Here is a 25,613-nt window from a genome sequence, read left to right on the forward strand (position 1 = left end):
ATTTTAAAATATATTAAAACAGAAAACAGTTATTTTAAATTTATATAACGTGTTCACAATATTACTGTTTTTTTTTTTTTTTAAACAATCTTACCTACTTCAAACTTTTGAACGGTAGTGCATGTTGAATCATATTTTGTTGGCCTGAACAAAGAAACAGCAATATATATATATATATAGAACCCGTTCTAGCACTAGAAGACTAGGGGTGTGTTTAGTGTCTAATCTGCTCCCTGGTATACAGTATTAAGAAGGGATGCCACAAGCATAAGCAAAGCACTGTTTTTGTATAGCAGTAACCAAGGAAACGCTGTGCCATAAGCCCACCTGTTGTCAGAGAGTGAATTTGCATTCTCATTCAGCCCGTCTGCTGTTTCTGTCTTGTGCAGAGATGTTTTATGTATAATTTCAAAAAGCTAAAGTAGGACCATTCTGTTTTTGCTTCAAATTTTGAAATTATACCATCTAATTTAAATGAAAGACTACTCATGCTACATTTGTGTAGCATCTTACATTATAACACATGATTACAATAACGGAAACCGTGATTAAAAAAGAAAACTGTGTTGAACGGTGGGCTAACTACATTGTTGCATCCCTAGTAAGTACACTAACCAAGGAGTTGTTTTTGCTGTCCTGTTGTTAAAATCATTCCAGTGCACATTCCTTCCCAGAATGCACCGAGCATCAAGTCCTTTCTATATTCATGTGTTCTGACGTCTTTCAAGTTGTAAGAAAACACAGCCTTATTTTTTGGCTTTTAATTATCCCTAAAGTGCAAGAGAAGCAATCTTGGAAACTTTCAAGTATTACACAAGAATTAAAGTACTTACAAGATTTGTTATTGTTTATATGTTTGAATGTCTTAATGCCATTATGTATGTACAATAATTATTTTTCTTGATTAAAAAATCAGGACAAATGCATATTTTGCACTTTTAAAATCCACAACAAAAATGTAAGATAAACAACTCATAACAAAAGGATATTGGCATGCTATACAGTGATGTTTCCTAGTGTTCAGTGAATCAAGACCCATGCAAGTGCCCAAATTTGTGTTCATTATAAACTGATTCACAACGCTGGCAACTAGGGCACAGAATGAGACACAGCATAGCTCTTAATACAATATAAACATTGATGCATTATAGCCATATGTACCGCATGACCAATACTTATCCGTAGTTCACAGTCTGTATTTTTCATAATAAACATATTCTTTTATCATCTATGATCTCTCTCGTGCAGTTCAGTGCAGTTCATAACCATCCTTGCTGCAGACATCATTGCCCTTTTACACTTGCTTTCACAGTAGCTAGTAGATGGAGGTCAGGCTAATTGCTGCTTCTTTTCTCCAGATGGAGGTGGATGCGGCCAAAAAGCGTCATCGAACACGATCTAAAGGTGTGTGAGGTACAACGCACTCACATAGTATTAGCTGCAGTCTCAACCTACGGCCAAATCCATTTCCCCACTTTCAGTCCATAACTGAGAATTTTATTGACGTACACAAATCATCACTGACGTCAGTAGTGATGAACCTGGGCTACTGATTGGACAAGTGAACCAGAAGAGCCCAGAAAATTTGTCTGCTCATAATAATATGATTCCATTGTGCGATAAAGCTCATGTTGAGATGTTTCCTCACTAACTGTTCTCGCTTTCATGTTTTTTGCAGTTGCCGTGGAGGCTGCACAAGAGCTGTTCAGGTCAGTCTGCATACAGTACAGGAATCATTCACTTACAGTTTGCAACCTATTAACTTTCATAATGTGATGTATTTATGAGCTAAACAGGATATTTAACTGGAAAAAAATCCTAATGGTAACATTCAAAAAAAAAGAAAAAGTTGTTTCAGAGGTGAAGAAAATTTAATATTCACTATTCATTCAAAAGGTTGGGGGTCGGTAGGACATTTTTATGTTTTTGAAAGAAGTCTTTTATGTTCACCAAGGCTGCATTTTTATTTATTTTTTTAAACAGTTAAAAAATACAGTAATATTGTGAGATATTATTGCAATTTAAAATAACTGTTTTCTATTTTAATATATTTTTGCAATTTATTCCTGGGATAACAAAGCTGAATTTTCAGCAGCCATTACTCCAGTCTTCAGTGTCACATGATCTTTCTGAAATCATTCTAATATGCTGATTTGCTGCTCAAGAAACATTTGTTATTATTATCAATGTTGAAAACAGCTGTGCTACTTAAAAGTTATGTGGAAACTTTTTTCAGTATTTTCTGTTAAATATAGTACAGCATTTTTGCGAAATATAAATCTTTTGTAACACTATAAAGTATTTACTGTCACCTTTAATTAATTTATTGCATCATTGGTGAATAAAAGTATTAATTTCTTAAAATTTTACTACCCTAAACATTTGAATGGTAGTTTAATGCATTTTGTTTTATAATTTTAAGATCTTAAATGTTTCATGTAGCACAGGATTGTCTTTATGTCTAACTAATAGTTACCTAGTACAAAGAAGTGACTAACTTAAAAATGTGGAAATGGTACTTTCTTGAACTGGTTTGCTCACAGATGCTATCTCAACTTGCAATTTCTGTTTTTAAAGACTAAAACAGGTGTATGACTCAATGTGAATTTCTGTTCAAGGTGGCATCTAAGTATAATTTTGCTAATTGATATTTTTCGTTGTGATTTATTCAATATGGCAAGTACTACAGGCAGAACCTCTAAATAGACATTTCAGTGTAATTGCCTTTAGTGAGAATATATGATTCTCCCAATTAGTATTAGTAAATATCCCTGCACTCCTAATGAAATCATGCATCATGATGAGAGTGAATGGCCTGTTTTTCCTCCAGGGCGGTGAGTCGTTTTACTCATATCTGCCCGTCACTTTTCCCCCTGAATATCTTTCCCTTAAGCACAATTTACAGGCCCTGCTAAATGGCAGCATTTTCCTCATTATGAACGGTTTAACACCCACGCTGTTGTTAAAAAAGGCTCGTTTTTATATTTTCTGGCTACGTGTCCAATTACAATGACAGCAGCTAGAGCACAAGGGTGTGTGACTGCGGGAGTGTGGTATGACCGGTTTTCCAGAGGCAGCTCTCTACTATGTCATCTTTATTATGGTATCAGACTGAGAAGAGAAGTGAAATTCCCTCTGTTCTCTCTCTCTCCTTCCCAATCATCAGGACAATCTGCTTCATCAGCAGGTCCTGGCCTGTAGCTGCAGGCATCTTTAACACCAGTTACACTCACTGATGGGTCGTCAGCTTGATCAGACACAGATCCCTAGCCAACATCATAAATGGGGAGATGCAATTCTTGTGCTATAGGCCGGATTTGAGACATGTTCCCATTCAATGTCCTACTCTTTTGCTAAATTCTAAGCTTAAAATAGCTTCAGGTTTAAAACATGCACCATATAAAAAGTCACTTTTGATTATTTTTATGTGTCCTTGTTAAATAAAAAGTATTTAAAATTGTTACTGACCTCAAACTTTTGAATGGTAGTGTATAAATGCTGCTGTTCAATAATACAAATATTACAAAACTGTATGCTTTCTAGTTTATTGTGTTGCATTTAGTGTGAATGCACAATTCAAGGATGCTGTTAACGTTGTGCTGCTGCTTCACTGACACATTGTTTGTGTGTGTGGCGTGAAACAGGCTTCACTGTCCAGTACCGGTAGAATGTGACTTATGATAGACACAGAAATACCCCTGTCAATCAAGTAAATGCTTAATGAATACTTTAGGCAATCACTGAAACTGTAACTAATGTGGGTAGTTTCATATTAATGACTGGTTTGCTGCTCTGACCCTGAGCTCGAGTGGGGCAGGAGTTTTAAACTTGGATGTTTTCCCTCGTGGCTTTTAACTGGCTGTGGACCTAAATGGAGCAGGCAGAGAGGAATACACAATATGAAATATGGAGCCTGGCGAGTCATCGGCCTGGAGGACACTGGGAGCTCTCTAAATCTGTAATGAAGGCAGATCGATGTGCCACGGTTCGAACATAGTCAGCAAGAACGAGCATATGCGTGTCTGTGTGCGCATGTGTGACGTCAGTCTTGTATTAATTATTTCTCTCATCTGCAGCTGTCCCACACCTGGATGTGATGGTAGTGGACATGTCAGCGGCAAATACGCAAGACACAGGAGGTAAGAACCAGCCTCTCATTCATATGAATGTGTGCCCACCCCTGAAAGTCTCTTTAAGGCTGCGAGAACGAAAGCACTTAGCCACTTACAGAAAAGCTCAAGACCAATAGCAAAATTAAGTCAATTGAATTTGAATAAGGCCTACTTTCTTTTCTGTATGTACATCCTTTTACCAGCCAAAAGTTGTGAAAGTGCAGTTAAAAGATGTGAAACTGCAATGAAACAGAGCTGGCATTTACTAAAGTGAAGTGTTTTTACAAAGTAGGATATGTTTTCTGGATTTTAGCGGTAAAGAATTTATTAATTTAATGGAATGGCTTACTTCAGTACTTACAGTACTTAACATTAGCCCTCAGTATTAGCATTTTTTGCTTTGTACCCTAAAAACTTTCTCCATGTAACTGAACTGTTTGAATGTAGCTGTTGTACACTTAAAGGGATAGATCACTCAAAAAAATGTATGTAAAATATTATTCGAGCATTTTAATCCATATCTTCTAAAGAGACCGCTTCATACACTGTCATGTCAAATGCCATGTTTAATTCAATGTGTTGCTTGCCATTTTTTCAGTGTATGATGAACCGATTTAATGTAGGCTTTTATTCACATTTAACACTGATCAACGCACATACATAGAGCTCATTAAATATGACAAACTGAAGGTCAAAAGTGCTTGCTTATAGCAAAAGAGCCACTGTTTGTTCTCACGTGTCAAGTTGAGCATCCGTTCACTAAATTTGATGAGCTCTGTATACAGTATGTATTATATGTTGTTTATCAAAAAGATTGTGTCTCTTCAGAAGATTTGGATTAAACCTCTCGATTTATGTGGGTTTCTTTTTTCTACTTATGAACTTGTTGAACCGGCAAAGCTTTGGTGGAATGGACTTTCAGTGGAAGGACAGAAATCTCCTAGGCTTAATTAAAAATATCTTTTATGTTTCAAAGATGAACAAAAGTCTTATGGATTTGGAGCAACATGAAGGTGAGTAAATAAAGACAGAATTTTCGTTTTTGGGTGAACTGTCCCTTTAAAAACTGATGTAAATGGACAATGGGTCTGTTGCTATAACCTGGAATATCTAAGTCTCATTAGCATACATCGGGAATACGTGAAGCCTATCGGATGATAGGCGTGACATCATTAATATTTTAATCAGCTTGTCAAGTGTCTAGCAAGATTGTGCTGTTTGTTTCCTGTTTGATAAAAAGCTTTTTTAAGGACAAATTATTGAAGCAATAAAAATGGCACCTTTTCGCTAACAAGCAATTTGAGTTAATTCATGTTTACACTGATATAAGTGGAGCGTTTTAAATATTTCGGTTTTCATTGCACTGGCACCAGTTTCTTCGCATAGCTACAAAGCTAACGGCATCTGATTTGACAACTGTTTTCAAAGTCACTCTCAGTCTGTTCAACTTCCATGTTTAATAGTCTCTCCTCTTGATGCTATTTACAGTACCTCAAAAGAAAGATACAAAACAAGAAAGGCAGAGCAGAAAAGAATGATGGATACATCTACTGTGTCACCTCATCAGCCAAGCCCTGTGAACCACCAACCAGAATTGCATTTCTGCAACAGACAAATGGTACCTCCAGCAGGCCTCTCACTGAAAAGGCAGGCAGAGAGAGAGCGAGAGAGTGATGAATTACCCCCAAATGAGAGGGTGGGGAAGGAACGGCGCTCTGACTGTGCTGTCAGAGCATGCTAATGTAACGCGCGTCGCGGCGCGAGTGCAACCCTTCCTCTCAAACAGTGAATAACGGAAATGAGCAAGAAGGGAGTGCACTGTTTCTAGATTTGGACCAGTGACCAGAAGATTAGACTCGCTCAAGAGACAGTGTCAACAAGGGGAAAGGCAATGGCGACAACACTGGCTGCGTTAGAAACAGGTAAGATGTATTTGGGGAAAAAAGTATCTTCCCCGTAGCATTCACGCTAGAATTCACCCGTGGTCATTAACTAATGACGTTCAATCCACGCTTTTATCTCAAATTCTTATTTATCATGTATTTATATGATACAACTGTTAGTTTGTTCATTCAAATTCTATTTTTTTCTCTTCTTTTTCAGGATCGCATCAGCTGCTTCTCTCTTGGACAAAAAAGTGTTGCATCATCTCTGTCCCGGCTCCACCCATTAGGGCGGGGCTAACTTTCCACTCGTCTAATTGGACCAATCTTCATCTTATTAAATTAACTAACTTTTCTAAATTAGTTTTTAATTTAGCTTTATACACTTCCTTGTTTTCTCTTTACAGATATTAATAAAATAAAATACTGTTTTACACAATCATGAATGTTGTCGTTTTTTTTTTTTCCAGCAACAGGGTTTCTAGTAATCTGGGTTACACTAACATTTGGGGGGCATTTGTGGGAACATTGTGGGAATGGCAGGGTTGTAATGAGGACACTGCGTTACCTGTGCAGGCTACGCAGCGTCTGCCGCCCTTTACCACTCCATTAAAGAGTAATAATAACAAAACCACAACAGTGTTTGTCTCCTGCGGCATACATTGGGTTATATCACAGCAGAGGTTATGTATAGCTGTATAGCCCCTAATGTATAGCTGCTCTGATGGGGGGATGAACTGATGTAATGTATACATTGTAAGTTTATGTATTGTAATGGCTTCTCAGGGCAAAACATTATGTGTACATCAGCCTTTTGCGCTTCATAACATGCACACACAATGCACAAAAATTGTACAATGGCTTCTTACTGGGGCAGTACTCTTAAAGTGCACATTACTATTCTAAGGTACTAATATGCAGCTTTTAAGGGTAGATAAGGTACAAAGTTGTCCCTTCAAGGATACTGCCCTACTAACAAGCTGTTGTGCCCTTAAATGTAAAAGATTTTTTGCATATTTTTCGGTAACACTTTACAATAAGGTGTCATTTGTTAACATTAGTTAATGTATTAACCAACATGAACATACATTTGTTACAGTATTTATTAATCTTTGTTAATGTTAGTTAATGAAAATGCAGTTATTGTTCATGTTAGTTCACAGTGCATTAACAAATGTTAACAAATACATCTTTTGATTTTAATAACGTATTAGTAAATGTTGAAATTAACATTAACTAAGATCAATATAGGCTGTAGAAGTATTGTTCATGCTTAGTTCATGTTAACTAATACAGTTAACTACTGTTAACTAATGAACCTTATTGTAAAGTGGAATGGGAACTGAGCCAAGAGCTGGTGGCAGCGGCCAGAGAATAGTATAGCTGTATGCTAGCTCTCGCTCTCTCGTTTTTTTTTTTTTCTCCATCAATATAACACCCTGCCTGCTTTCGCTGCTCTACACAAGTCTGGTCTCTCCTCCTTTGTGGTAGCCACAGTGCACAGATTTTAATGCCAGCCTCTTTCATCCCCCATTGTATTTTCTCCCATCAGAAAAACAAAGAGACAATGTAGATGCAGTGTTTTGTAAGGGAATATGTGAAGTGTGAAAGGCCAATACAAGGATGGAAAAAGTATGTTGTACTAAAGCTTGTGGGAGAGACCATGAAAAACCTACACAATTTATACAGTACATTCAAATGGAGGATAAGCATATATTTCTGATAATAAACAACAGACCTTGACATGTCAGTTCATTATTTTTTAGCAATGAGGCAATGAGGAAAAAAACAGCTCTCAAAGCTTAAAGTTTGATTCAGCTGAGACACGTTTGTTTTCATTGAGAAATGGTCTGAATGACTGTTTAGAAAGGTACATTAATGAGTTACGCAGTTCAACTTTGCTCTCAAACAGCTGTTTGGTTGCGCCACAAAATGCCATTCATAAAAATTCACAATGGTTAAAACAAAACAGATGTGTTTAAATGCCAAAAGATGTTTGAATCGAAGAGGGACCACTTTAACAGCTTCAAAATGATCAGAATATATCAAATGTCTGCTGTTTTGAAAATACATTGCATATTTTTCCTATTTTTTTTTTTTTCAAAGTTGTCCCTTCAAGGATACTGCCCTACTAACAAGCTGTTGTGCCCTTAAATGTAAAAGATTTTTTGCATATTTTTCGGTAACACTTTACAATAAGGTGTCATTTGTTAACATTAGTTAATGTATTAACCAACATGAACATACATTTGTTACAGTATTTATTAATCTTTGTTAATGTTAGTTAATGAAAATGCAGTTATTGTTCATGTTAGTTCACAGTGCATTAACAAATGTTAACAAATACATCTTTTGATTTTAATAACGTATTAGTAAATGTTGAAATTAACATTAACTAAGATCAATATAGGCTGTAGAAGTATTGTTCATGCTTAGTTCATGTTAACTAATACAGTTAACTACTGTTAACTAATGAACCTTATTGTAAAGTGTTACCTATTTTTCTAACAGTGTATGTAAGGGATTTATTTTGTAATAAAACTCTGGCTCATTATATGAGTCTCACCAAATAGGTAAATACATGGATATGAAATATTAATTTGAATTAAAGTCATATGCAAATACCACAACATTATAGTAAAATTGAAGTCACAATGAAACTGAAGTAGCGACAGATCCATTCCAGAGTGTTTGCGGAGTGATACGAAAAACATGAAAGTAGTGCCAGTTTCAGTTACCCTGATTATTGACCTAATATGCAGCGTTATCATAGACAACGGTGGATATTAGGAAAAATCTGACCACCGATTGTAGTGATTGACGAATCAGAATAATAATATTAGTAAATGAAGTGTTTGCAGTGTTTAATTAAAATCATAAGATTGCTAAAGGTGTGTTCACATTAGCAAAATTTTGGTGCATTTTCGCAGGTCTGTTGTTAATAGTGTGCAATGCATGAAGAACAGCTCACAAAGAAGTCATTTTCAAACCAAGCAGCTTTCTGTTGGTCAACGCAGCAAATTTGCATGGGGAACTTTTCCGCCCTCAAATGAAACTCCTGATTTCATGGATTCCTTTCGAAATTAACAACAGTAAATGTAACCGCACCGTAACTCATTTATTGCAGTTAATAAAGATTAGAAGCGATCAATAAATATAAATTACGTCACATAATATTTGCCCAGTAGTTGAAAAGCAAAGTGGGCACTAAAGTGGGCAAATTCAGTTCTTAAAATATAATTATTAAGCCCAAAAAGTGGTGAGACAAATTTATAAATGTAATGTTCCTCCTAATTATAATGGCTGCTGCGCTGCTGCAATGGACCAATGGTGTTGCATTCATGTTAAAATGTTAGAAATAACATAAGAGGTATCCTTGAATGTGCCATTTTCTCGTTATCTAAAAAAAAATATCCACCTTTACACCTTCCGTGTTGCATACCCTTCCTAAAAACATGTTATCTGTGCATTCTCCATTTTAATGTATCCCTTTTAGCAAATGCAGAGACTCGTAATAAGAGGATGTGTCAGTACAGGTGTGACAGCTATGATTTTAACAGGGTTTAGTAACTGTTTTGTGCAAATTGTGTTTAGTGCCCCTTTTCTCTCTCTTTCTCTTTCTTTCTTTCTTTCTTTCTTTTTCTCCTCCTCCTCCTCTCCATCTGTGACTCTCTCTTGTTCCACTTTCCTATTTTCTATTCCTCTCCGCACTCCTCCTTTTTATCTTCCCCACATCCTGTCTCTTTGTTCCTCAGCCTTTCCCTTACTCCTTCTGCGGCTCTTTTTCCATCCCTCTTTCCAGTCTTCTTTCTCCTCCTCCCTCTTTCCCTCCCTTTCTGATGGATGACTCACGTATAGGCTGAAGCCCAGGGCTGTATAATTCAGGGCTTGACAGGTAGCACTCACTAAAGAATGGGAACTGAGCCAAGAGCTGGTGGCAGCGGCCAGAGAATAGTATAGCTGTATGCTAGCTCTCGCTCTCTCGTTTTTTTTTTTTTCTCCATCAATATAACACCCTGCCTGCTTTCGCTGCTCTACACAAGTCTGGTCTCTCCTCCTTTGTGGTAGCCACAGTGCACAGATTTTAATGCCAGCCTCTTTCATCCCCCATTGTATTTTCTCCCATCAGAAAAACAAAGAGACAATGTAGATGCAGTGTTTTGTAAGGGAATATGTGAAGTGTGAAAGGCCAATACAAGGATGGAAAAAGTATGTTGTACTAAAGCTTGTGGGAGAGACCATGAAAAACCTACACAATTTATACAGTACATTCAAATGGAGGATAAGCATATATTTCTGATAATAAACAACAGACCTTGACATGTCAGTTCATTATTTTTTAGCAATGAGGCAATGAGGAAAAAAACAGCTCTCAAAGCTTAAAGTTTGATTCAGCTGAGACACGTTTGTTTTCATTGAGAAATGGTCTGAATGACTGTTTAGAAAGGTACATTAATGAGTTACGCAGTTCAACTTTGCTCTCAAACAGCTGTTTGGTTGCGCCACAAAATGCCATTCATAAAAATTCACAATGGTTAAAACAAAACAGATGTGTTTAAATGCCAAAAGATGTTTGAATCGAAGAGGGACCACTTTAACAGCTTCAAAATGATCAGAATATATCAAATGTCTGCTGTTTTGAAAATACATTGCATATTTTTCCTATTTTTTTTTTTTTTGTACTGGGAATAGTGCCACTTTCAAAATTAGCAGTAACAAAGTATTCTAAGGTCAAAAAATAGGAGTCTGTGCAATGGTTATTTAAGAACCACTCGTGTAATATGCTATTGCACTAATGGAGTGTTTTATCAACATTAATGTCTTTTGGGTTGAATGGAAGTCAATGGAACTATGACCACAGCTATTCGATTGCTGATGGATCCCTTTGTCTTTTCCTTTCTCAAGAGTTTATTGAGGTTTAGCATGATGGACACTTACAGACAGTGTTCATTTAAAGCCTTAGGCCATAATTTACACCTTCGTTCTATGTAGCAGGGAGAAATCATATTTGTGTGCCGGTAACTCACCAGCAGCATGCAAACAGATGGGCTCTGGACTGTGTGGGTGGCACATGCAGTTTTGTCCTCTGTCGTCTCTTCTCACTCACTCACTTTTTTTGATGGGTCTTCGGGATGCAGTCAATGTGGTCTGTTGGCTTCGTGCTCGTCAAGTCATTCTAAATTATCTGTGCTATATGTGCTGAGGGCTTGTTTGTTATCTGTGAGGTGTTTGTAATTCGCCCAAAGGATGAGCCAGATGTCTCTTTTATATACTGTAGTCAGCGCAAAACATTATTTAACCTATGGATGTGTTTCATAACCCCAAGTGTTTACTTGCAAGCAATACAAATGACATTGAATCTCTTGTGTCTAATCTCTTGTGATGCAATGCGTCAAATTTTCGATCAACTAGACAATCTTGTATTCAACTACAGCTTCTGTGTTTGAATATTTTGTAACCTCTAATATAGTTTATTTCATACTGCAGTCAGTTCTAATTGTCATATTAGATTGGCTGAGTGGCGCTCTGCAAATGTTCATATATAATCCGTTGATATACTGTTTGTATCACTCCGCTTGTCTGTTTTTGCTTCCAGACAGACTTTCAGGCTGTGCATTTGTTTTTTTCAGTGACTCTTTCTGCAGGCAACATTGATACTGCAGTAGGTGGCGCCAAATGTCTGTCTTTGTGTGTGAGTCATTGATTGATTCATTCAGTTGATTTGTTTAATAACATTGATTCATTTAGTTACAAAACAAGTGGCTGTTTTTATGAGTGAGCTGTTGAATCATTAATTCAAATGATTCAGTCATTAAGTCAAGTCAAGTCACCTTTATTTGTATAGCGCTTTATACGATACTGGTTGCGTCAAAGCAGCTTTACTGTGTTAAACAGGAAAATAGTTTGTCAATAATGCAAGAAGACAATTACAGAGTCATTAACACTGATTCATTAAGGAACAAAACAAGTGACTGCATGAATTCAGAATTGGATACTAGCGTACTACTATTAATATTTCTGCAATATCTTTAAATTATAGAAATAATAATAGCTGTATTATAGTAGGCTGTTATGAATTCAGCAACTGTCTTTGAGTCATTGAATCACTCATTCAGACGATTTGTTTAATAACACTGATTTAGGAACAAAACAAGTGACTGGCTGAATTCGCAATAGCATACTAGCATATTACTCTTACTACTTTTGCCATATATTTATATTATAGAAAGAGCAGTATGCTGTTCAATGAGTCAGTAATTGAATCATTGATTCAAATGATTTGTTCGACAACATGGATTCATTCAGAAGCTGAACAAGTGGCTGAATTTCTTGCTAATTCTGTCTTTATACGTCGATTCTAAATGTTCCAAATAGTCTAAATGCTTCATGTGAATTCATTTTATTACATTGCTTTATTCATAGTGAATGGTTGTTTGTGCATTCCTTTATAATGATGTACTTCCATTACTAATATAAACTGTCTTTTTTTTTTAGATATATAAATTTGGCAACACTTAAGTTTGGTGAACAGTTCTCACTTTTAACCAGTTTATTAGCAAGCATATTACTAGCATATTGGCAGTTTATTAGTACTTATAAAGCACATATTAATGCCTTATTCTTTATGACCATATTTCATATTTCCAATACCTAAACTTAACAACTACTTTACTAACTATTAATAAGCAGTAATTAGGAGTTTACTGAGGCAAACGTTATAGTTAATAGTTAGTTAATATTGAGAACTCGTCCCCAAACTAAAGTGTGGCCATAATTTTTTTTTTTTTTTTTTTTGTGTGTGTGTTTTCATTATAATGGCTTTGTTTCATGAAGAAATGCGGAAAATTAATTTGAAATATCCTTGCACTCTCTAATATTGCCTGCAGTGCAATTTTTGCTCATTTTCCCTGGCCATTTTAGACAGACCCCAGTTTGCTATACACACAGAAGTTTCTGATGTGTGTATCTGTGTGATCTTAACCCATACAACATTCCTTTATAATTAAGAGAGCTGCTTTTCCCATTGGATGAATCCTGTAGTCAACACTCAGTACAGAGTTTCTCTCTGTCTGTATCGCATTTCCATCTATCTGATATCTCACGTAGGTCCAAACCTGTGTGAATGGCAGACTTATGCCTCCCAAGACCACGGCGAGATGTAAAACCCCGCTCCAGGGTCAGACTTCACTAGCCTCTGCGGTAAATTGAACCACCAAGGACATAATCACCGCAAACAGCCTCTCGGTGTGTGTGGTAGTGTGATTGTATGCCGTGTTTTTAGGCAGAGGGGGACCAGGCTCTGCAGTGACAGAGAAGGCAACTGAGCTGCAGAGACAGAAAGAGCCCTGCAGAATGCACAACACCAGCACCTCCTTTGTTCTGCTTTTTGGGAGGGCACAGAATGAAGGGAGGTTAGCAAGAAAATGTCTTTCAGGCTCAGAATCACTGATCTCTCTCTCTCTCACTCTGTCTGTCTGCTCAAATGGCAAATCCCACTCCTGAGGGGGAGATCACCATGGTGACAGCGCCTTGCCACGCATGCCTGTGGATGCTGCAGTGTAGGAGCACGGAGGAGCCGCGCGCTCCTATGGCAACTCGAACACGAACAGCCAGCTGTAGCTGCTGAATTCGCCTCCACGGCCCTATAGTGTCACACTCTGTGAGAACGTACCTGGTGCCACAGCAGCTTGAATCCACAGTAGACTGCAACCTGAACATGCTCTTGGTATTCGGGCCAATTAAAACCAAAGAGCATTTCTGTTGGCTAATCTGAGGTTCCTCATTGTAACAGAACGACTATTTGAAGACTTTTAATTAAAAAATAATTGCATGTTTTTAGAAACAGACGGAGAAATTATTCTCGTTCATCATTCTGCCACTTTGACAGCAATATTTGCACTGTTATTAAGACGGTTGCTGTGGAAATGATCAAACGGAGCAGGTCCGGGCTAATATTCTGCCCATTGCTGGTATTAGTCAAGTTCATCAGAGGATTTGTCCACCAGGAGCTGTCTGACTGAAGTCATTATTTCTCCCGGCAGTTCTGAAAGGCTCACAGATCTCTCTCACTCTTTCTCTCGCAGTCTCTCTCTCTTTCTCACTCTCTCTCTCGGCCGTAATTACCTTAGTCCCACTCAAAGCCTGCCTCCGCCGCTCCCGTATTCAAATGTGGTTTAATTACCTGTGGAATTTTAATTGGCGTGGCCTGCCAGTGGGAAACGCGAAGGTGTCCAAGGTCATTCCGAGTTGTTCGCGAAACGCTCTCACCCACACAGACGACGCTGGCTGCCTGCCCGCACAACACACCATCACATAGAAGCACAGCCTCTATAACCAGCACCTGCTTCAAACAATAAAACAATAAAGAGAAAATGGGCACCTCACACCAACAGGCTGACTGATGCATTGTAAGGTTATGAGGTTGAAAAATGTGATTTTATGGACTCTTTTAAGACACAGTGGCCATTGTTACCACAGTTATTGTTAATACTGTAAAATCCTAATTAATGATTATTACAGTGCAGATTTTAAGGATTGGATTTGCTTTAAAGGAAACATATTATGCCCCTTTTTACAATATGTAATATAAGTCTCTGGTGTCCCCAGAATGTGTCTGTGAAGTTTCAGCTCAAAATAATGTACAGATCATTTATTATATAATTTTGAAAATGCCTATTTTGAGTGGAAGCAGAAACATGCTGTTTTTCGGGACTGTCTCTTTAAATGCAAATGAGCTGCTGCTACCCGCCACCTTTTCCAGAATAGAGCTGTGCCATTACAGCTCAGACCTGCAAAAAACATCTGTTTTGGTTCTGATTATCATGTTTATCGCGCTGAAATCATGCGTTTTAAACCATATTAGTTTAAACATCTGATATACGGTTTTCTGAGCGCACACAACCGAAGCACACGGTTAGAAAGTGGCCACCAGACAGACAGCATGTGAGTACTAAACTAAGTTCTCATTCACACACAAGACAAGTTTACGTTAAAAACACACATGAGTAACAAAAAACAGTTGGTTATGTCTGTGACTCTAAATAGTGTTCTGTGCTCGTCAGTGCAGCCAAAGACAGAACAGATAGCAAGTTTTGCTCAAACTTTTGCCATGGCGTTAAAACTGTCACTTGCGAAATCAAAATTCTCAGATGCTTGCAGAAAAAGGCTTGCCAAAGCAAAGTTACTGGGTTAATCTTTTTCACATTTCCTTGGTTGGTAGATGCACCGGGGACCTGATTATAGCACTTAAAACCTGGAAAAGTCAGATTTTCATGATATGTCACCTTTAATATGTGCAATAAACTTTCAGAATATTTTGTCTGTTTATTTATTTATTTTTGTAATATTCTTTTGTAATATTCTAATTCTAATGCTGTGAAGATATCAGTTTTTATTTTTAATAATGATATAATTTTCACATTTTACTTATTTATAATACTAATAAATTGCTGACATTCGGCTTATGAGTTTTCAGTGAAATATAGTATTTTAATCATCCAAATTAACTGGATGGTGACTGATACCAACTGCTGATTTATTATCGTACTCATAATTGTAATGAGTTTGCTATATTATTGTTTTAAACTTGGTTTCCATGCCATTTTTTTTCAGGCTGAACCCTTTTCAGTTACAGTATTATAACTCACATACAGATTTTTATTGCCAGCAGCCCTCTGTCCGCATGTTCTGATTTGAGCAGGTTCTCATCTGAGGATGCGAAAGATAACTGCCTGCAAAAGGTTCTGAATTTAGAATGTTTCACAGTCTGATGAGTCCTGTGAAGTAGAAATATATTTGAATTATTTCTAAGATTCATAGCAAATGCAAAGGTTTTTTTTTTTTTTTTGTAGTTCAGTACTAATTGTCCCCAGGAGCCAGATTATGTTCAGCAACACAGCACTTTTCTTCTTCCTTACATATTACACTTTATCATAGATTATACATCACTGAATTAGTCAAAAGCTCTTTTTTTTCCAAAATAATGGATAATATGTACTCAAATGTATTGTTCAGGTATGTAAGCCTGGGGGTCAACCTTCATCATAAAGCCATAAATAAACCTTTTTTGTATGCAAACTGAATTGATTCAAAGGATGCTACATTCAAACCACATATAATTGCACATGCTGTTTTAATGCAATTAAAGTGGAATTTCTGAAAACCTAATGATTATGATGGGATTTGTATAAGTGAGGGCTAAGGCTAGAATGAGCTTTGCCTTGTTTATATTTTGGAGGATGAGTCTCATAAACGAGTCTTGGCGGTTTAGGAATAGCACTGTCTTGTGGGACCAGAGTTCAAGCAGCATACGCATTTACATGAATAAATGTGCCAGTGGTTATTAATGCTTTATTATGTCTTAAATAATTCTAATACTTCTCATCTCTGAGGGCTGAGCTTTGGCACAGACACTCTTCACAGATTCAAGGTAATTTTTCACAACTGTTGAGCATAATTCTCTGGGTTTTTGTTTTCTTTTTGTTGTGCAGTGTGTATGGATGCCCGTTGGCTAAGAAAAGGAAAACCCAAGAGAAACCTCCAGAGGAGCCAGCTTCCAAACGCCGTCCATTTCTAACCATGGCTGATGGAGAGCCCACCATGTATGAAAGCTATGAGGCCATGGAGGAGGGAGAGGAGAGGGAACAGGAAGAAGAAGAGGAGGAGGAAGGGGAAGAGGAAGGGGACGATGAAGAAGAGGAGTGCTCAGATGACAATGAGGAACTGGGAGAGGAAGAAGAGGATGAGGAAGAGGAAGGAGAGGAAGATGGAGAGGTGGAGAGAGAGGAGGTAGAGGAGATAGAGCAAATGGAGGAAGAGGTAGAAGAGGATGAGGAAGTGGTGGAGGAGGATGGGGATGATGAAGAGCAGGAAGAGGATGAAGAGGAGGACGATGAAGATGAGCATGAGGAAGAGGAATACTATGAAAATCAGAGTCATCAGCAAAGTAAGTCTTCTCTGATTGATTGCATATTCTGCTAACGTTTTCCAGAACATTTGTATAGTTATGGAACAATAAAAATATGATTTTTTTTTTTTTATATTTTTAAATAAAAATAAAAAAGTATATATGTTTGAATAATTAAAATATCTTTATGACTTTTATGATCTTATGATTTTTAAGAACATTCTAAAGACATTTCTCACTTGATTCATTAACTCGTGGATGTGGTCTTTTTTTTTTTTTTGCTTGTTTGTCATTCAATTGTAAAAAAAAATGTATCAAGTCTGATAATGTTGAAAGAACGTTCTATTCATGTTATTACAAGATTTTTCAGAGAACCTTTACACGACATTAGCCAAAATTGTGAGCCAAATTCCAGTTAACACTGAAAGTTACATAAACATTGAAAATGTTCAGTTTTTTATATTTAAATGTTTTTCCTTGGTTATATGAACATTCTGGAAAATCTTAGTAGGAAATATAATGTTTAGAATCTACAGAAGGACATGTTGTTGCTCTGACACACAGAATGCTTCATGAAATATGAATCAAGGACAGCTTATTGTAGGTCAACCGACATTTCAGAGTATAACTGACAGAATATGCAGTCATTAAAGTCAATGTTTTATTTCTTAAATTGCCTGTTTTAGTTTCACGTCATACAGTATGTGTAATTTACTGAATCACAGTGAAATCTACATACACCCTGCCGAGAATGGCCGGCCTTCGCCATCCTAATTAACGTGAATTTTACAGCATGGAACAATCCAACTCCCCTTTCACAATTGAGGGAAAGCAGATGTGACTGCTTCCTTAGTATGCGTCTCACCCTCACTCTCTGGTGTCCTCAATCGCTTGTGACAGTACTTCCAGAGTAATAGAGAGAAGAGGCTCTCTGAGTTATTAACTTTGGCCCCCCTCCACACATGCACACCACCGTTCCAGGAGGTGTCAAATACACTCAGCCCCCCCACCACTCCCTGGTGAAAATGGGCTCCTCCTGAGGATATTTCTGGCTCCAGAAACAGAGCACCTCATCCTCTGCTTATCCCTGCAGTCTCATCCGCCTCTGTCCCAAATACAAGCAACACTAAAATCTTTTCAGTACAATTGAGAGGCTTTCAGAGCAGCCTGTGCTTCTTACATGTTATAGAACACGAATATGTCTGGTGAAACATTTAAAAGGCTGCCTGGTGATTCATGTACCACATTGCCGTTTCTCTAAAATTCATCCGCTTCTTTTGCAGAATACTCAAATATATTTCAGCGGCATAGTGGCAGTTACCATCTTGCTAAATTGCATTTGATTATTTAAATCAATTTGTACCTGTGTCATCGAGCTGTACGTGAAACCCTGGCGTGACATTTGTCTTTGATTTGCTGCATCAATGCTATGGTTCATGAGACGTTACATTTTCATAATGATAGTGTTCAGACCGCTTCAGATTATAGAGAGGACTGACATTTCGTTTGTGAATTTATCATGCCGCTCAAGCCACTTGCTTTTAACAGGGTGGAAGGCCCTAGTGCGCAATGTATTTAAGGATGTATTTGTTGGAGCGGTTTAGAAAATCTTAATCTATTTCGATAATCCACTATAGACAATCTATTAACTATAAGTAACTTTGCAACTACATGTCAACTAACTCTCATTAGCATATTAGTAGAGTAGTAGTAGACTGTTAGGCTAGGGTTAGGGTTAGGGTTAGGGTTAGTAGAATAAGTTGACATGTAATTACAAAGTTACTTACAATCAGTAGAATTTCTGTTGGAGGAACATCAAAATAGTGTTAGCATAGACTAATTACTCTAAAGACTGGTAGTTGACTGATAGTTGCAAAGTTACTCATTGTCAGCAGAATGTCTAAAGTGGACTATCAAAATAAAGTGTTGTCAAATTCCTCGTGTTTTTCGCATTTAACCAACAAATTGTTCTCTTTTCTCTTCAGACGACAATTATTCCAGTGGTGGACAATCAAAATCCAATCAAATAGTTGAGAAGGACAATAACAATAACAACAGCATTAACAATGAGTATGAGAATTATGACGAGCTGGTGGCCAAGTCCCTTCTCAACCTTGGTAAAATCGCAGAGGATGCTGCCTACCAGGCCATGACTGAATCAGAGATGAACAGCAATTCCTCCAACAGTGCTGGTGAGGATGATGACGAGGATGAAGATGACGGGAGTGAACAAGGAGGCCATAAGGGAGAGTTGAGCGTTGACTTGAATAGCGATGTGGTACGCGAGACCGTGGACTCCCTGAAGCTTCTGGCCCAGGGACACGGGGCAGTGCTTCCCGATGAGGGATACGCAGACGCCGGGTCTGGGGATACTGGCTCAGCTGGCCACACTAACGGACGGGGCCATGCGGACGAGAGTGAGGAGGAAGTGTGTCTCAGTAGCTTGGAGTGTCTGCGCAACCAGTGCTTCGACTTGGCCCGCAAACTTAGTGAGACCCAAACGCCCGAGCGGTCCACGATGGAGGACCAAGTGCAGCACCAGGCTGAACAGCAGCAGCAGCCTCTAATGCATCACATGCCCAGGTACGACAGCTGCCAGATGGACGAGCACAGACCTCTTGAGAGGAACTACTCAGACATGGTCAATCTGATGAAACTGGAGGAGCAGCTCAGCCCTGCTTCAAGAGGCTACCCCTCTAGCTGCGCCCAGGAAGGGGATGAGGACACTACGTCACTGGCCTCCGAACTTTCCGATGAAGCTTTTGACATGACTAAAGGCAACCTGTCGCTGCTGGAAAAGGCCATTGCTCTCGAATCCGAGCGTGCCAAGGTTATGCGAGACAGAATGGCATCAGAACAGATGGTGGCTCGGAGGGACAATCAGCGTCTTCATGGAGAGCACAGCCCAAGGCTGAGCAGCAGTGCAGAAGAACGCAAAGCCCGACTCCATCATGATGGCGCAAAACGAGCATATTACCCTAAAGGTAAAAATAAAACTTCTAATGAGATTTTGCATTTCAGCAGAGATTTCAGTAGATAGTTCCCTTCATTATTCAGAATATGTAAGTCATATTCTGCCACTGAGAAAACAAATAAAAAAGGTTATTTTGGTAATTTCTCACAATTGTGAGATATAGAGAAACAACTGTGAGATAAAAAGTCAGAATTTACTTATTTTATTTCTTTATTTTTGTCAAATGTGACTTTAAATCTCACAATGTGACATTATATCTCACAAATGCTGCTTTATTTCTCCTAATTGTGACATTATATATCACAATTTGACTTTATGTCTCACAGTGTGGCTTCATATCTCACAAATGTGGCTTATTTTTTCCTAATTGTGATATTATATCTCACAATGTGACTTTCTTTCTCATAAATGTGACTTTATATATTCCAATGTGACTTTTTATTTCTTATTCTGAAACATTTTCTCACAATTACCAGTTTTTTTTTCTCTGTCACACTTGTGATATATAGTCAGTACTATCCTTTATGCTTTTTTATTTTTGGGTAGTTGTTACTTTGAGTCACTCAATGTGGCATTATAGCTCACATTTGTGACTTTAATTCTCCTAATTGTGACTTTGTATCTCTCAACATGGCTTCATATCTCTCCTTTGTGACTTTATTCCTCCTATTTGTGTTATTTTATGTCACAGCATGACTTTATTTCTTTTAAATGCGACTTTATTTATTCCAGTGTGACTTTTTATTTCTTACTTTAAACATTTTGCACAGTTAACAGTTTTATTTTTTAGTCTGAGGTGGAATCGAGTTTCCATTAAGGAGCATACTTGCACGAACAGAGACCTTTTGAATATGAATATAATTTTCTCGTCCTGAAAGCTGTTGCAGCATTTGTTCCCCAGTGTCTTGGGTCACTTAGCATTCCTTCACACATTTCGCCGATGACATTGATGACTATGGGGTCACTTTGGTGAGACGGAAACATTTTGGGGCTTGTTTTAAACACTCAGGTCACCCTGGTAGTGACTTCCATCATGACAACAGCTTATGCTGCTAAAATAGGCTGACATGGTAACATCAGAGACTTACCTTGTCAGGCATAAGTAATGGCAATCTGCACGGCCCGTTAAGAAAGCAAATCTCATCCCTTGGATCCCATACATGGTTTGTTACCTCAAATCCTTCCCAATCCACACCCGCTACCTTTGGGAATGAGCCATCTCCTCTGATATATACAGATATTAGCAATCAGAAAACTACAGGAGCATATAAATATCACATTTAACAAATGTACATTATTGTGTTGGTAATCCTCAGATCAACTCTGGTTACCCAACCTAACATCTCTTCCTATCTAGTACTTTAAAAGGTTCATCATTTGATGGCGCTGCTTTGTGTTTCATTTCCTTCCATTTGCTCAACTTGCACTAAGTTTTTCATTACGGAGAGCATCTCTGTACTTCCTATCATAGAACAGTTTGCTGTTGTTTTCAGTGCACGACCACAGCAAGTCAGAGGGTCGTGTAATTATAGAATTACACCATGATTTCACACCTCGTCTCCAGAAACTATTCTTGGCGCTAATTATTGGAGCGTCGTTATTAAACATGTCGAGTGATCTCACTGTTCTGACTGACAAGGAGCATTATTATTGCATGCTTGTAGAGTTCTACGACAGTTATTTTTGGCTAATAAAAAAGGGAAGATATTACAAATGTGTTCACTTAGGTAAACCGGTTTGAATAATAGAGAATGCATGTACTGATAAATGTATCCACGATTTTAGAAGAAACTGCTGTTTGCTGGTTTTCCCTTTCTACAGTAGTCTCATGGTAGAAGCTATGCACACCGCGAACCAAAACCAGTGAAAGCTGAACATATTTATCATTTGCAAGATAAAATTGGGGAACTGGTATAGTGGAAACGTTAACCTATTTAACAGCAGGAATTTGAATTGGTTGCTTGTAATATCAATAGCACACATGAACACGTTAACCTGTAGTAAAATGTCTTTGTAGAATAAAATGGTATGAGATGAAATCATTGATACATTTATATGTATAAAGTAAAGACTCTGATTCCTATTTCCTCACAATGATTGTCTCATTTTATGCGATTCGTTTTCATACTGTAAGGTGATTGTTAATCAGCTCTTTTTTCTCAGTGCGTACAGTTGTATATTTCATCTTTATGAAACTATATAACTATAACTATAATATTATATTATATTATTCATTAGCTGACATTATATCTAGTACAGAAAGCTCAATCTCAAAAATAATGAAGTATAAAATTTTCCTAATAGGCTACACATGTTTATTATTAGTACTTATAGCTCAATATATTTTATAATTTAATGGATGTAAATTTTAATGAAAATATATATATGTTTTATTTGTAGTAATTTGGTAGTGATTTTGCCCTGCTGTATAGCAGAATTAAAATGTTTTAATTGTTTTGACAGTATTGAACTCAGAGAAGTACGACTTGAAAAAACACGTTCATATCAGTGAATAAATAGATGTAGTTAATTGAAATGAATGATGTAAAAAAAAATTTATTGTCCATATTTTTTTATTGTCCTCTGAATTACCCTTTTTGAATTACAATCCAATACAATCTCAGCCACAAGTCTCATTCAAGCTATATTCTTTATCCAATATCCAATTTCAAAGCAAACAGACAGTGTTTGAAAATGGCTGTAACAGGAGCATAAATGTTATCACAAAGAATCCAGCAGGTTAATGGGATTTGCTTACTGTGCCTGTAACAGGATATGCCAATAACTGTCTTTGCTTACAGACTCAAGGGGAGAGAAAAAAGAAAGCAAGTGTCCAACCCCGGGTTGTGATGGCACGGGCCATGTCACTGGACTCTATCCTCACCATCGAAGCTTGTCCGGCTGCCCCCACAAAGATCGCGTGCCGCCAGAAAGTAAGCCAAATATGAATGGCTATTTGCACATTGGTCCCCATTCGTGTTTGTTACATGCCGTCTGTGCTGCAGGCATGTTTTACCTCTCTTTTCTGTAATGCATATGGGTGCATTTCCTCCTCCACTCGAAGCGGTGGCTCTCTTTCTCATACGAACAACCTCTGCTTGTCTGCTTGTTTCTCAATATGGCTGCACTGATCTCTCAGACGCAAAGCAGCTTTTTCATCACTACCTCCAGTCACACCTCTAATTGGATGAGGATCATGTCACAGGCGGGTTCTGATGAGTCAGTTTACTGCAGGCCCAGAGACGTAGCGCTGCAGGATGTGTCACAGACAACCTAATGGCTAGACTCATTTAATTCACCAAAAATAAATCCGTTTTTATTGAAGAGAGGTTTCTTTTCCTTGTACACCAATGCTTTCACACAACGTGCATGCCATTAACACATTGCATGCCTAGATTCTTCTTTCACCATATGGTGTGGCCGTGATTAACTTTATGATTAACTGATTTCAGCTGGAACGTTTCTTAGGAGCATGTGCATGCTGTTGTCACTGAGCCCGTTCAGCTTAATGGAACACAAGGCTTTCATACTCACTCTGGATCCTTCTAACCTTCTCTCGCCCTCTCCTCTCTGTTTGTCCAAGTTCTTGCAATGTATGAGAATGTTCTAAAGTGCCCCACGCCTGGCTGCTCAGGACGCGGCCATGTAAATAGCAACAGGAACTCCCACCGCAGGTGAGTGGCTGGAAGGGACGTGGAGAGAAGAAACAGGCGGCACTGTGGGGACTGATGTTCCAGTCTTTTTACACACTTAATATAGGGAATAAAAAGAATACGTAGATTTAGATGGAGCCTTGCTTTCAGGAAGAAGAAGAGGGACTGATTTGTTAATGTTGTACTGAGCTCGGCTGGATCGTAGAAAAACATAGATCTAGGCTCAAATATTTTGTTTTGCACATTGGCACTTTTGACATGCAGACTGTAGATTCAGGATTCTGTTCCCACCATGGAACAAGGGACTTGGTGAACTTTTGAAACCTTAAAAAAAAGCCTCTAAAATGTATAAATAAGCAAATATATAAAATAATATAAATCTAAAATAAATATGGTAATATCTTTATTTATAAATCTTTTTCATTTTTTTATTACATTTAATTGATACTGTATGTAAGGATACTGTATATAATACAATTATACACACACACACACACACACAGTATATGTATATATATCTGTGTGTGTGTATACTAAAAACATTTTTAATAATAAAAATTGCAGTGTTACCTACATTTAATAATAATAATAATTTTATATGCATAAGAAGCTAGAGAATTTGGTGTCTTAAGAATGAGAGATCCACATGTACAAACACTCACAGACTTACACTTAAGCAGTTAAGATGTGCCTCCTTGTGCATATGGTGTACATTCAGACAGATGCAGTCTCCACCCGAAGTTGCTGCAGGCCATGTTATATGGAACAGCTCCTATGGGACAAGCACACACACACACACACACACACACACACACACACTATTAGAAGGGTTGAGCTGAAGAAAACAAAATGTATAATAGTGGAATATAACAACCTTGTACAGTATATATGGTTTGTCTACACATTCCTCATCGCATGGTTGCCATGGCAACTCAGCCTCCTTCTGTCTGTCAGTTAGCGCTTACTCACTTTTTTTCAAATTCCAATCCTGTAAATGCACAAGTACTTTTATGCTTTATATGTTTCTGAAATTTCAGAGCATGAGGGTTTTTTTATGTTTGTATATTTGTCTCTTATTGTTTTTTTTGTTTTTTTGAGAGGGACTGAATGGTTTCCGTATAACCAGAAAACAATAAGAAAATAGACAATAAGAAGACAGTTCCCAACTATACAAAGGATTACGTAGAGAGAGAGAAGACGACAGAAAAATGTGAGAAATGAGACAGAAATGATGGATAAACAAACAGAGAGGAAGATAGAGAGAGTAATGAGAGGAAGAAACAACAAGGGAGAAAGAGAGAAAGGAGAAAAAAAGGAGAGCGAGGGAGCGTAGCTGGATGTTCTGAAGCTCAGTTTGCTGTAGTGTGTTTCTCTGAAATGACTGCGGTATCTCGCTGTGAGGAGCTTTCTGAAGCCAGCCAGCCAGAAATGCCCAGCAGATATCTGCAAAGCTTTGCCTTCATACTATAGAACTAGGCCACATGAAATGCATAATTCATACATAAATATCCCCATGTACCGCACACACGCATACCAGGATTTTGCAAACACGTTGGAAGTCTGTATTGAGAGAATGTCATAAAAAGCAGACTATTCTCTCTGACAGACTGAGACTTGTCTCCATATGCTGGAATTATACATTCCCTCATATCTCACTTTGTACTTCAAATTCTGCTATCTGCTAGGGCATGTGTGAGCGTTTGAGAGTGTGTATGTGTGTGTGCCCTTACATGCTGCTTGTAACGTAATGTTAACATTATATAAATTGCTCTGCTGCTGTTGCAGTCTCTCGGGATGTCCTATAGCCGCCACCGAGAAGATGACAAAGGTTCAGGAGAAACATCATCCCTGCGACAGCTCCAAGTCTAACCAGGCATCAGACCGTGTCCTTAGGTACTTTGTGACCCTCTGTGCCATAATATTTAGTAAAGATATAATGCAACAAGTCTGGCTTTGAGTTTTTGTTGGAACAGTACATTAATCATATTCATGTGTACAAGTATTTTTATAGTGCTTTATTGAATTTAGTAAGTTAAACATTTTTTTTTTTTTTTTTTTTATAAATTTTTTTGATTTTGCGGGGAA

General features: G+C 37.8%; 1 protein-coding gene across 1 annotated transcript in view; it reads left to right on the forward strand.

The window, feature by feature from the left end:
• Positions 1-876: 876 nt before the first annotated feature.
• Positions 877-25,613, forward strand: part of LOC107726464 (myelin transcription factor 1-like protein) — a 37,559-nt gene continuing 12,822 nt past the window's right edge. The window contains 8 exon segments of the mRNA XM_016536054.1: positions 877-1,404; positions 1,679-1,709; positions 4,077-4,139; positions 16,486-16,940; positions 18,887-19,885; positions 22,677-22,808; positions 23,459-23,549; positions 25,314-25,421. Of these exon segments, the coding sequence (XP_016391540.1) occupies positions 1,323-1,404; positions 1,679-1,709; positions 4,077-4,139; positions 16,486-16,940; positions 18,887-19,885; positions 22,677-22,808; positions 23,459-23,549; positions 25,314-25,421 (1,961 nt within the window). The 5' untranslated portion in view covers positions 877-1,322.

Source organism: Sinocyclocheilus rhinocerous, unplaced genomic scaffold, assembly GCF_001515625.1.
Source record: "Sinocyclocheilus rhinocerous isolate Xijiao unplaced genomic scaffold, SAMN03320098_v1.1 scaffold605, whole genome shotgun sequence".
Taxonomy (NCBI): Eukaryota; Metazoa; Chordata; class Actinopteri; order Cypriniformes; family Cyprinidae; genus Sinocyclocheilus; species Sinocyclocheilus rhinocerous.